The 13,280-nt window shown below is 59.8% G+C and overlaps 1 protein-coding gene across 1 annotated transcript; it reads left to right on the forward strand.

The window, feature by feature from the left end:
* The first annotated feature begins 579 nt into the window (after window positions 1-579).
* PKDCC (protein kinase domain containing, cytoplasmic) lies at window positions 580-11,068 on the forward strand. The gene is made up of 7 exons (XM_036435131.2): window positions 580-1,430; window positions 5,925-6,047; window positions 6,714-6,985; window positions 7,818-7,897; window positions 8,141-8,248; window positions 9,753-9,926; window positions 10,145-11,068. Exons 1-7 carry the CDS (start codon window positions 777-779, stop codon window positions 10,237-10,239), a joined length of 1,506 nt encoding a protein of 501 aa, XP_036291024.1. The 5' UTR covers window positions 580-776; the 3' UTR covers window positions 10,240-11,068.
* Window positions 11,069-13,280: the final 2,212 nt, after the last annotated feature.

Genomic DNA, 13,280 nt, shown 5'->3' on the forward strand with positions numbered 1-13,280 from the left:
GCCTTGGGCTAAAAGCCGTCTCCCCCAGCCTCACCGGCGGGAGGCGGGACCCTCGGGAATTTCCTGCGGGGCCCGTCCGACCTCTGGCCCCGGGTCCCGGGAAGGGCGCTCTGGGGTCACGCGGCTCTCCAGACCGACCCCAGTTGCTCGCCCTCTCCCAAGTCCGTTAAGCGCGGCCTCGCCCCTTTCCTACTCTCCCACCCCGCCCCGCCGCGCCGGCTCCGTTATCCGCCTCCCGGTCGGTCCCGTTATGCGGCAGCCGCGGCCCCGTTATCCGCCCCGGCGCTGGGCCGCCGCCGACCCCTCCCCCGCGCCCCCGCCGGAGCCCGGGGGCCGCGCGCTGGGCAGGGCCAGGGCCGAGCCGCCTCCGCGCCGCTTCCCAGGCCCGGCCGGCCGCGGGAGGAGGTCCTGCTGTCAGTCAGCGGGGAAGGCCGGGCCGGGAGGCCGGAGGAGGCGGCGCCGAGGACGGCTCGGGCCGGGAGCGGGAGGCGGAGGCGGAGGGAGGCGGAGGGGGCGGAGGCGGGGGCGGCTCCGGGCCTTATAAGCGGCGGGGGCAGGGCGGGCCTCCGGGAGGGAGGCAAGTGTCAGGCCGATGTGCCGCCCGCCAGGGGCCGGGGTCGGGGCGGCCGGGGCCATGCGCACGAGCTGGGCAGGGGGCCGGCGGGGCGCGCCGCGGAGCCGCCTCGGAGCCTGAGCCTCCGGGCCGGGCCGGGGAGCGCGCGCGGGGGGCGGCCGGCCGGCCGGGGGAGGGGAGGGGAAGGGAGGGGAGGGGAGCGATGCGGCGCCGGCGGGCGGCGGTGGCCGCGGGCTTCTGCGCCTCCTTCCTGCTGGGCTCCGTCCTCAACGTGCTCTTCGCGCCGGGCTCGGAGCCCCCGCGGCCGGGCCAGCCCCCCGGGCCGTCGCCAGCCCCGGGCCCGGGCCGTCGCGGGGGCCCCGGGGAGCTGGCCCGGCAGATCCGCGCGCGCTACGAGGAGGTGCAGCGCTATTCCCGCGGGGGCCCCGCGCCCGGGGCGGGCCGGCCCGAGCGGCGGCGCTTGATGGACCTTGCACGGGGCGGGTCGGGCCTGCAGCGACCCCCCCAGCCCCCCGGGGCCCGGCCCCTGCCCGACGGCTCCCCGAGCTGGCCCCCGGCCCCGGGCCCCGGCTCCCCCGGCTCCCCCGGCCCGGGGGGCCCGCGCCTGGGCTGCGCCGCGCTCCGCAACGTGTCGGGCGCCCAGTACGTGGGCTCGGGCTACACCAAGGCCGTGTACCGGGTCCGCCTGCCCGGCGGCGCCGCCGTGGCGCTCAAGGCGGTGGACTTCAGCGGCCACGATCTGGGCAGCTGCGTGCGCGAGTTCGGGGCGCGCAGGGGCTGCTATCGGCTGGCGGCCCACAAGCTGCTCAAGGAGATGGTGCTGCTGGAGCGGCTGCGGCACCCCAACGTGCTGCAGGTACGAGGGCGGCATATGTTGGGGGGGTTGGGGGGCGAAGAAGGTGCCGGCTGGACGTGTCAGGCTCGGGCGCTCCAAGAAACGGAGCCCCAATAACGGTGCCCAAGGGAAGCCAGGGGCAGACTCTGTACCGTGGTCGCTCCCCAGGACCCACCCGAGGTCCCAGTCCTGGGTGGGTGTCCCCTGGCGGAGGGACTCCTGGGGTTCTCAGCTTCCACGCTGTTAGTTCTTGAAGACAGAGGCCAGGGCAGAGGATCCCAAGCTTGGGGTGAGGGCCCTAAACTTAAGGTGGAGGTCCGTGCGCACTTAGGGCCCTGTTTCTCACTGGGGCTAGAGGGGGGTCAGCACCAGGAAAAGGACCCTCAAGCCAGGACTCGGGACAGCAGTCATCCCTGGGTCAGGATCCCTCCTGTGGTCATAGGGTCCCCTTTCGTGATGGAATCCGGACCCCACTTCTCTCGAGTTCCAAATAGTGTGGTTTTGGAGATGGGGTGGGACAGCAATGGGGATGGGTAGGGCGAGAAAGAGACCTTATGTCCAGCTTGATTCTCAGAGAATACCCCCACCCTTTTCCCCACCCAGAGACCACTGGAAGGATTGAGGGGGTTGAGCAGTAGGCCAGAAAGTGCACAGCCCTTCCCAGATGTGGCCCTGGGATTCTCGGGGCCTTCACGTGGGCCCTTGAACCCCTGGAGAAGGAAGCCCCAAGTTCTTTCTTAGCTCGGTGCTCAGGGGGCAGGCTGAGGGCCCGAAGGCCTGAGGATCACATTCTCTGAGCAGACGTGGGTAAGAGGCTGAAAGATGGAGAAGGCTAGATGCCCACGTTTCTATTCAATGGGACTCTGTCTCTCCTGTTCACTGGGGCAGGGGGGAAAGAAGAGATCTCACACACACACACACACACACACACACACACACACACACACCTTGTCCCCTCCAGGCCAGACTAAGAGAGTGGGCCTCTCCCAGCCCCAGCACACTTCCTCCTCTCCTCCAGCTCTCTGTCCTTGAGTCGGCCCTAGGAGTAGACAAACTGTTCCCTTCGCACATGTCTGAGCAGCCTGAGAGGGAAATCCCTGGCTGCTTTTGGCCCACTGAACTAGGAACCTTGCCCACACGTTCCACCTCCTCGCCCATTCAAGCTAACCTTTCTGCAGCCGGCAGGACTGACCAGAAACCCAGGGTCCCTTCCCCCTTCCCTCAGGAATGAGCTGGCCTCCCAGGCCTATTGCAGAAGAGGGTAGCCAGGCAGGGAGCTGTGTCGGGTCCTGCTGGCTCCCAGTCTCCCCAGGCTTCCCCAGCCCTGATCGGACACTGACCGAGTTCTGGGCTCTGACCTGGTTGCTGGAGGTCGGGCAGAGCCAACCATTGTGAGTGGCTGTGCCTGGTGGCATGGCTGACACTGTGTCCGGAGCTTAAGGGAGGGAGCGGCAGGTTACGTGGCCATTCTCACGGAGAGGATCTTGTTGTCTTTGCTTCTAAGGGGCTCTTGGAAAGCTCCTAATTTATGGAAACCCTGGAGTGTCAGCCAGATTATGAGTTGGTGGAGGTCTTTAGTGACTTAGGAGGACGTTAGTGTTAATTGACTCACAACACACACACACACACACACACACACACACCCCTTTGGACAGGTTAGAAGTTGTATGTGCTTTCCTCTCTCTTAGGGAACTTCTCACTTACCCCGCAGACTTCCAGACAAGCATCCAACTGACGGACACCCCCCCCCCCACACACACACACACATCACAGAATGGATCACCACTATAATGTCAGGTCCCCGGCCCAAGAACACCAAAGAAAAAAGTTACAACGGAATGGTTTTCACCCCTTCCCTCCAGAGACCAAGATTGGTTGTCTGGGGTTGGCTATGGGACTCTCATGAGTTCCAAGCTGGGGTTAGCTGCCCTAGGGCACATGGTATAAGGTGAGTGAGGTCCCAGGTCCTTTCTGTTGGATGCAAGAAAAACTACCAGAGGCAGGGGCCGGGACTGTGAGCTTAGGGGCTCTTTGGGAGTTGGTCTCCCGCTACATTCCCCAAGCCCCAGGCCAGTGTCCCTCTGGCTTCCCCCGCAATGCCACCTCTGCTTCCAGGGAGCCTGCGTGGGGTCTTGTTCAGGAGGGTGTGCAGGGAACTAGAAATAACGTTGTTGTAATACCTCTGAATCATTTAAAATTTGAAAACCATTTGACTGTTTGCTGAACTGGGGAGGAGCCAGAGAATGTTTCTTAGATTTCCGGCTCCCCCAGACCTCCAGAGGTCCCTCCCCCTGCCTGGCAGCCCCCAAGTTGGTGCAGTGTTCTTTTAAAAAAAACAAAAAACTTTTTTATTGATTGATTGCTTTTTTTTTGAGAGAGAGAGATGTGGGGGGTGGAGGGGGAGAGACTGACAGACAGACATTGACTTGTTGTTCCATCCATTCACTGATTTGCTTCTTGTATGTGCCCAGACCAGGGATCGAACCCAAAACACTGGTGCTTCCAGACAGTGCTCCAACCAACTGAACCACCCAGCCAGGTCATTAAACGCGCTGTTAACAAGATATTAATCAACACCCCTCAGGAAAAAATAAAAATTCCGATAGAAAATGTCCAGGATAGCATGTCCCCCAGGGTACCTTCCAGTGCCTTGCTCTGGTCTCATGGGACTGCGTGAGCGAGATTTCTCTATCCACCTTCTGTGACCCCCCTCCCCAACCAGCCCCGATACACACACACACACACACACACCCTCATGTGATAGATGCCTCTGTAGCCCAGGGTCAAAGGGCACAAAGGTCTTCCCTCCAACCCCCCTCCGTTGTCCCCGGAGGCCCCAGGCCTGCCTGAGCCCTGATTCTGGCCCTGCTAGAGAGGATATTTCTTCTCCCAAACGAACAAAAGATACGGCTGAAATGCTCAGCCTCGCGCTTCCTGGGGGGGTTAATGGTGTCTTTTTATTTTTTCCTGAGGGGTGTTGATTAATACCTCGTTAACAGCGCATTTAATGACCTCCGGGTGTTTAATAACCTTCAGAAGTTTCCCACAAAGGCTCAGACTCCGGGCAAGAAAATGAGAACCAGGCCCCGGGGCTGCTCCCCTTACCTTCCCCCGCCCCACCAGGGTCTGGGGCCTCCCTGAGCTGATTGGGGAGGGGGTGGGGTGGAGAGAGGGTGCCTGGGACTGGCCCCGGATCCCCCAAGTTGCACGCAGCCCTAGCGATCTGATACGGAGTGGAGTGGTGCCTTCCCTCGTGCCAGCAGGACTGGGACAGCTAGCTTTGGGGTCAGGGAGCTGAAGGGCAGCCCTGACCTGAAGGGAGCCTGCGAGGGCCTGGTGTGGAGCTGGGAGGGGTGCGAATCATGGCATGAAGGGTGACAATACGCAGGGACACCTAGCTTGTGGACTTGGCTCCCCCTGCCACCCCCTTTCCCTCCCCCCATCGTGCTGCTATCTCTTCTCCCTGGAGAACTCTGGTCTGGACCACTCGGCCTCCCTACTCCGCAGGGTACTGGTTGTTCGGAGCAGAGTTTGACCCCAGCTGATGTGCAGTGTGACGGAGAGGCCGGGAGACGCGGAGTTCTGTGCAGATGCTGGTTTAGGTGTCAGTGACAAAGTCAGGCTGGGCTTCCCAGAAGCCCCTGGCCAGCCGAGCTGCACCAAGCTCCTCCCCAGATCCTGAGGCGTGGGCAGACCCTTGTGATCAGGCTCCCCAAGAACTGACCTTTCCCAGGAGCCACCTCTTCACCGCCACCCCCACTGATGTGGGTGGCCCCCCGCCCACCGACACAGGCAGAGAACACCCAAGGACGCGCCCTCAGCGTCTTTGTTCTTGGAGCTCGTTACCAGCGCTGAGGGAGCTGGCTTCTCCTCCTCCCACAAGACCCGAGCTGAGGAGGGGGGAATGAAACTGCCAAAAAAAAAAAAAAAAAAAAAGTGGAAATAATGAGAAATAAACAGGGATTGGAGCAGGGAAGGAGGTAGAGGAACCGTTTGCTGGCTTGTCGATTAGCACACGATATTCTCGGAAAGAACCAGGCTGTGTAGAATCGGCGTCATACATGCGAATTCCAGCTCCTGGGTTCGCTAGCTGTGCGGCTTTGTGCAAGTGACTGAAACTCTCTGCGTTGGTTTCCTTACCTGCGAGCTGGAGATGATGATATCGATAATAGGACCTCCTGTGCCATGCGACGTGATTATAAGGCGTGTGCTGTGCCTGTAAAACCTTTAGCACGACGCCTGGCTCAGTGTTAACACGTGGTGGCCAGACCGGCCCATTTGCCTGAGCAGCAAGAGGTGAGGGGCGATGCAGTCGGGAGGAACCCGGGTCACAGGGACAGAGGGCAGGCTTCGCGGGCAGCGCTGCTCTTCTGGCTCCAGCTGAAGCAAAGGCCTGGGGCACGCCAAGGAGGGGGGGGGGGCTGGCAGCAGAGGAAGAGGGCATAATAGTCATCCCTTCTCTGTCCTCCCTCCCACCCTGGGACCTAATGACCCTCTCCCCTGGACCTCCCCCAGCTCTATGGCTACTGCTACCAGGACAGCGAGGACATCCCGGACACCCTGACCACCATCACGGAGCTGGGCGCCCCTGTCGAGATGATCCAGCTGCTCCAGACGTCCTGGGAGGACCGATTCCGAGTGAGCAGGGAGGAGGGCCGGGCCCTGGGCTCTTGGCTGGGACGGTTCACCCTTAGAAGGCCAGCCTACTGGAGCAGCTTCCACCACTCCTACTCCTTCTCCTCCTCCTCCTCCTCCGCCTCCTCTGCAGCTGGGGAGGGCGGGAGGGAGCAAAGCTGACTCGGCCATCAGCCAAAGGGTTAAAGAGAGAAGCCAGACATAGAGGACCCAGACTTTCTCTCTGCTCCAGCTACACACACACACACACACACACACGCACGCACGCACGCGCGCGCGCGCGCGCGCGCGCACGCTTCCCTCACAAACACTCTCAGCCTGGTTGCAAAAGGGTCCGCGTCCTCCTCCTCTTTGCACACTCTGGACTGAAACCACACGCAAGATGCAACTTCAGGGAGGAGATCCGTTGTCCCCAGACATCCCTGCTGCCCACGTGTCACTCACTCCGTGTTGCTTTCAGGGTCAGGTCAGCCAGGGGTTAATAGAAAAATCACAGGTGTGCTCTCTAAGGCCCCTGGCCTCAGCCCTCGGTGAGCACTAGGATTTTTAAGTAAAAGTCAGCCCCCCCCCCCCCCCCCCAGCTCAGTCCGGAGTTTCCCAAAGGAGGGAGCCCTGGAGCCCTGGAGCCCCAGGAGAGAAGCAGTAAGCAGCCTTGTGTCTGCCCCTCAGATCTGCCTGAGCCTGGGCCGCCTCCTTCACCACCTGGCCCACTCCCCGCTGGGCTCCGTCACGTTGCTGGACTTCCGCCCCCGGCAGTTCGTGCTGGTGGACGGGGAGCTGAAGGTGACGGATCTGGACGACGCCCGAGTAGAGGAGACGCCGTGTGCCAGCAGCGCCAACTGCATCCTCGAGTTTCCGGCCAGGAACTTCACCCTGCCCTGCTCGGCCCAGGGCTGGTGCGAGGGCATGAACGAGAAGCGCAACCTCTACAACGCCTACAGGTGACCTCGGCCCCCTGCGCGGAGGGCCAGCGAGGGAGAGTGGGCCGGGAGGGCCAACAGGAGGCTGGCCAGGGTGGGAGGCTCAGCCTTGACCAATGGATCAGCAGGAGGGGAAAGGCTTCCGCCCTGTCAAGAAGGGAACATTCAGGCTCCTGAGGGGGAGGCTAAAAATAGCCAGCTCCAAGGAGAATCTGGGTTGGGGATGGCAGCTGGAGGCTTCTTAAAATAGTGTCAGACTCAGAGCTCAGGGCCATGACACTGACACTGCAGCCCGCCCCCCCCCCCCCCCCCCCCGCCATTCACCTCTGGAAGCTCCTCCCCGGGCCCCAGCCACGGAGCTGCTTTCACACTGGTCCGTCGGGGTAACCTGGGGCTGAGGGGTGGGGAAGACTGACTTCAGACTTGTTTGCTAAGTTTGCTGTGGTCTTAGCATGTGCCCAAACCCCAACCCTGAGTCTGAGTAACTCCGTCTATCTTCTGGGGATGTGCCTCGTTGGTAGGCCTGGGGAAGTAGACTCCCTAGAGATCATCGGGATTCCATCCCACATTGGCATAGTGCAGTGTTTCCCAAACTTTTGACATATGTGTACCCCTTCTGTAATTTTCGTAACGCTGAGTACCCCTCGTACTCATGAGAACGTAGAATAAGGCGCAGCTAAGCACGGTGCAGTGCATATCCCCACCAAACTCCGGTGCAACGGGTACCCCCACCAAACTCTTCCCGTACCCCTGAGGGTACGTGTACCACACTTTGGGAAACACTGGCGTAGAGGAAGGATGTGTCTCCAGAGGCTGGACCACTGAGCCCCTGGTTTCTCTCTCTCTGCTCCAGGTTTTTCTTCACATACCTCCTTCCCCACAGTGCCCCACCCTCACTGAGGCCTCTGCTGGACACTATTGTCAATGCCACAGGTGAGCTCCCCGGAGCCCGTCTGCTTCCCATCCCCGGGCCCCTCCCCCAGCAGGTGTGGGGACTAGAATGACCCAGGGCAGCACAGGGCCCGGAAACCATCATTTCCCAAAGCGGCATTCTGGGGGGAACCTCCTCCCCACTCCACCAGTCCTCGGGGCCCAGAGGGAGAGAGGGAAAGGCCACTGCCTGCCCCAGGAGAAGCAGGAGCCCATGGCCCTACTCAGCGACACTGCCCCCTGCAGGAGAGCTCACGTGGGGGGTAGACGAGACGCTGGCCCAGCTGGAGAAGGTGCTGCAGCTGTACCGGAGCGGGCAGTACCTGCAGAACTCGTCCGCGGACAGCAGAGCCGGTGAGTGGCCCCGGGCGGCAGGAACCCAGGGGCTGGGAGGTGAGAGACGGGTGGGAGGGGGACCAGTCCCCCTGAATGGACTAAGTAGCTCCCGTCCCCTCTAAGGCTTACGTGGTGTGATACACAGGCTGCTGACCGTGTAGCCTTCCCTTGGAGGTCTCCTCTCTGGCTGAACTAGAACTTGACCTTAAACCGGGGGGTGTGGGGGGTTGGCACGGACACTCCTCCTCTGGGTGGCTCCACACTGCTCCCCGGGCTGTCTGCGTGACTGAGCAAGTTCCACCTGAGCTTCACTTTCCCCAGCTACGAATTGGGCTCAGCATTACCTGCCTCACAAAACGCCTAACGGGGCGTAAAGACCAGGTGACGTGTGTGCCAGCCGTTAACCCGGTTCCCGTTCCACAGCTGGAAGGCGGCATCTGTTTGCCTCTCTTTCCTTCCGCTACATGTCAGGGGGCTAGGAGGGCGGCTGGAGGCGGAGGGGGCCCTCACGGAAACCCGCGGGGAAGCCCTGGAGCAGGGGGAGGATTCCGTCACTGCTCAGGGTCCCTCAGTCCCTCGGCGGACGCCCTGGAGCGGAGTGTGGTTGGCAGGGGAGCCAGGGGTGGGCAGCCTTCGCCTGCAGGGAGCTCTGGCCAGTCGCAGGGGCTGGGGAGCCCTCGTTAGCCCTGTAAATAAAGTTTAACGAGGTGAACAATGGCTGGCTCTGTCCCTAAGGACGCCGTTTATGGGGCTGTAAATCACGCCGCCTGGACTTTGGTCGAGTCCCTGGTAGAGGGAGGCAGGAGGGCGGGGTGACCAGAGGCCCCGGACTCCTGCATTATCAGGCCGGGGCTGGGCTCGCCAGGCGGTGGGAAAGACGGTGACCCCGAAGCCTGCCACCCAGCCCAGCCTGCTTCCCGATCCGAGCAGGTTTCAGAAGCTCTTTCTGTATGATGGGGAGACCTCAGATTCCTCCTCCAGCCTCCTCCCCAAACACTCCACTGGTGGATTCCCAAGTGGTGATTTTTTGTGTGTTTTTTGCATTCGTTTGCACGCCTCTTCCCTTCAAGACTCCCTGACTGCCCCCTTCCCCAAGGGGCTGGCCTGGCCTCTCTCCCCAAGCCCAGGGGGAAGGCCACCCTAGGCCTCGGGCGTCAGAATCGTAGGCACAGCGATGTCTGAGAAGCCCGCTCTCCATCCATATCCGAAAGGCTCTGACTTCAGCAGCCAGCCTGGACGGCCAGTGACTCTGGGTGTGCATTGCTCTTACACCTGTGCCCATCGTCGTGCGCCTCCTGGGCCAACTGCATGCTCTTGGATTTGGGGGACGCGTGTCTCCCCAAAACTAAACCTGAGCCTTGCCTTTCAGAGGCGTCAGAGTGCTGGCTGCATCCATCTCCGTGCTACGGGGCACTGGGCTGGATCTCAGCCCCTTGAGTCCTCCTGTCCTTTTCAGAAAGCGACCGAGCCCTCCCCCAGGGGCACGCAAAGTTCTCATTCGCGCTCCGTCCCCCGCCCCCAGAGTACCGGCGCCTGCCAGACAGCACCATCCCCGAGGAAGACTACCGCTGCTGGCCCTCCTATCACCACGGCGGCTGCCTCCTTTCCGTGTTCAACCTGGCCGAGGCCGTGGACGTCTGCGAGAGCCACGCCCAGTGCCGGGCCTTTGTGGTCACCAACCAGACCACCTGGACAGGTGAGAAGGGACGTCAGGAGGGGTGTGGCTGGACTTCCCAGAAGAGATGGCTAGGTCATGTTCCCCCATCAGCAGCCAGAGATGATGAGACGGCAAGAAGGCTGAGATGATAAGAGACACGTATATGTGTCCTCAAGGCCGTCATCGTGGGGGGAGAGCGGCCCTGCCTCCAGGGAGAGAAGCATCCAGACCCATTGACCTCTCACCCCCGCCCCCAGGTCGGCAGCTGGTCTTTTTCAAGACGGGATGGAGCCATGTCGTCCCCGATCTCCACAAGACCACATACGTGAAGTCCTCTCGCCGGCCTGTGTGAGGGCCCAGCTGACCACCCCCGCCGGCTGGGCTTGCCTGTGAAGGGAGAGACTGGCCTTGGCAGCATGGCGTGTCGCCAGGAACCGCCACGGAAAAGGCTGGTGTCCCAGACAGACGAAGGTGCCCAGGACAATGTGCAATAATGCCAAACGTTAAAATGTGAGTTTGCCGGGCTAGGGATGGGTCTGCTGGCTCCAGGGCTAGAGACTCTGGGGGCAGGCGGCCTCTGCAGCCCTCTGGGCTGCCAGCAAAGCTCAGGCTGGTCTCCGCTCGAGGGCTCTGCCCTCCCTGGGACAATTCCGTGGGCAGCCCCATCACTGTGTCCGTAGTGTGAGAATGTAGCAGAGCCCCGGCTGCTGCTGCTGCTGCTGCTGCTGCTGCTGCTGCTGCTGCTGTTGCTACAGGTGCCATGGCCTGGCGGGGGGCTGCGGGGGTCACAGAGTGTTCTCCCCGCTGAGCTCCAGATGGGAGACTTGATGGGATGTCACAGGAAGTCCATGATGCTGTCCTGGGGAGGCCACCTCCGGCCACCGGACCGGGGTTTCCTGTGGGCCAGCCCGGGGCCCGGGGCAGAGGAGCACACGTGGTATGAGCCAAGACGTGGGGTCGAGGAGCAGGTTGCGGTTTGAGCCAGGACCCGGAGCGGGGGTGGGGCCAGGGCCTTTCTGCCTCATTTGCTTTCAGTGAAAGCCGACAAAACAGCCAAAAACAGCCTCTCCCTCCTCCTGGAGTTTGTATATCCAGAAGCTTTTGTACTTCTTGTTCATTGAAATGTTTATTTTTGTAAAAAAAAAAAATCAATCAATTAATAAAATGACATTTCACAGGAAGGCCTCTTCCCACGCCTCAGTTTCTCGGGCTGACTTACTAGTCCTCAGAGATGTCTTCGGCGTGATTGCCGGGAGGGGCGACGTGTCGTGAGGGATGACCTCTGAGGGAGTGAAATCCCCACGGCAAACCCTGAGAGCAGGCCAAGTGTGTCTCCAAGCCCTGGTCTTTTTTTTTCTTTCTTTATTAAGATATCACATATTCGTCCTCAACCCCCCATTCCAATCCCCCACCCCCCTCACTCATGCCCCCACCCCCTATTATCCTTGACCACTGGTTAGGCTCATATGTGTGCGCATAAGTCCTTTGGTTGATCTCTCCCTTTTATCCCCTCCCTCCCTTTGAGGTCCAACCGTCTGACCCATGGCTCCTTATCTCCGGGTCTGTCCTTGTTCATCCGTCTATGTTGTTCACCATTTCCCCTAGATGAGTGAGATCGTGTTCTACTGGAAATATACTAACAAGAAGCAATAATCGTTATGCTGAAAAAGACCCTGCTCTTAGGGTGCTCTCCTCCCTACTTGGCCGTCCACCTCCATATCCGGACAAAGGACAGGAGAGAGGCCTTCCCCTGAGGAGGTTCACATACTCAGACACACCAGCTGCTTCCATGCAGAGCCATACCCAGAGGAGCGATGTCCAAATGGGGGCATGTTGACCACCTCAGGGAACCCCAAGCTGCCTCCCGTCAGGTCAGCCTTGCCTGCGGACAGGGTTGGTCCTCGCCATCACCACCACTGCCTTCCACAAGGTAATGCCCACGTTTCAGAGTTTTCCTCTGAGCAAGAAATATACAGAAAGCAAAGCAAAAGGAAGGCCTGGGAAGAGACCCAGCCCCATCTTCTGGGTTGTAGGAGGGACAGTCTAGCAGGGGAGACTCCAGAGCAGAAAGATGACCTAAGTGTTCAAGATCACATACTGAGGCCAAAGAGAGTCATGTAGGTCATCTCACCTGGAATCCTACCTCTTCTGCTTCTAGAACATTCCTAAAGTGCACTAACCTTAGAGAGTTTTAGAAATAATAACCAAACTTTTAATCCAACTCGATTTCTTCTCAACAGATGTGGCTGGTATAATTTCTCAAACGCAAAATGTCCATGTAGCCCTGGCTGGTTTGGCTCAGTGGATAGAGCATTGGCCTGGGGACTGGAAGATCCCAGGTTCCATTCCGGTCAAGGGCACATGCTCAGGACGTGGGCTCAATCCCCAGTAAGGGGCGTGCAGGAGGCAGCCAATCAATGATTCTCTCTCATCATTGATGTTTCTCTCTCTCCCTCTTCCTTTCTCTCTGAAATTAATTTTTTTTAAATGTCCCTGTAGTTCTAAATGATGGGGGAGCCGCTGTTAGTTCCGGAGTCATCCTCATGGACGTCACTTGGACCATCCAGTTGTACCTCACCACCGTTATAGCTGACCCACACACCCCACATCTTGCCTCTGGCTATTTCGGCTTGGTGATTGTGGTTGGAGGAGGGAAGTCAGGGCCTCCACAGAACCTCACACCATGACTCAGCCAAGTCAGATTGCCCCCATGCTCACCACCCTCAGTCGCCACCTCTACAAGGAGGCCTCAGCTTCCACCAGCCCCAGAATACTACTACTTCTTTTTTTTTTTTTTAATATATTTTATTGAGTTTTTTGTTTTTGTTTTTGTTTTTGTTTTTTTTTTTTACTGAGAGAAAGAGCAAAGGATAGAGAGTTAGAAACATCAATGAGAGAGAATCATCGATCAGCTGCCTCCTGCACACCCCCTACTGGGGATGTGCCCGCAACCAATGTACATGCCCTTGATCAGAATCATACCTGGGACCTTTCAGTCTGCAGGCTGACGCTCTATCCACTGAGCCAAACCGATTTCGGCAGCCCCGAACCTCTTTCCGCAGCTGCATTCATGCACAATGCGCCCTCTTATTCTCCAACTACCAAGCAGTCAGTGGGGTCCTGAGAGCAGGAGGAGACATGGCACCACCCTGGGCCTAAGGAGATGCCACGGGGAAGGCGTAGGCAGGGCTGTGGGGTCTGTGCATGCCAAGGGAAACAGAACCTGGTTCCAGTCAGCAGAGAGGGTCCCAGGGCTCGGGCTGTGGGACCCGGTGAGAAAAGAGAAAGCTGAAGATGAACCCTGGCATTGCCTTGTGAGATTCCAGAAGTTTCCAGACAATGGGTTCACTGGCAGTCTCTGGCCTCCAGGAGGAAGGGTTATCATTCTGATTT

This window comes from Pipistrellus kuhlii, unplaced genomic scaffold (assembly GCF_014108245.1).
Source record: "Pipistrellus kuhlii isolate mPipKuh1 unplaced genomic scaffold, mPipKuh1.p scaffold_m20_p_13, whole genome shotgun sequence".
Lineage (NCBI taxonomy): Eukaryota > Metazoa > Chordata > Mammalia > Chiroptera > Vespertilionidae > Pipistrellus > Pipistrellus kuhlii.

What these genes read in the sequence shown, in the direction of transcription:
- PKDCC (XM_036435131.2), top strand. Translation starts at nt 777, where the DNA reads ATGCGGCGCCGGCGGGCGGCGGTGGCCGCGGGCTTCTGCGCCTCCTTC. An exon ending in GGCACCCCAACGTGCTGCAG is followed by an intron (nt 1,431 to 5,924) that starts GTACGAGGGCGG and finishes GACCTCCCCCAG; the next exon opens with CTCTATGGCTACTGCTACCA. An exon ending in GTCCGCGGACAGCAGAGCCG is followed by an intron (nt 8,249 to 9,752) that starts GTGAGTGGCCCC and finishes CCCCGCCCCCAG; the next exon opens with AGTACCGGCGCCTGCCAGAC.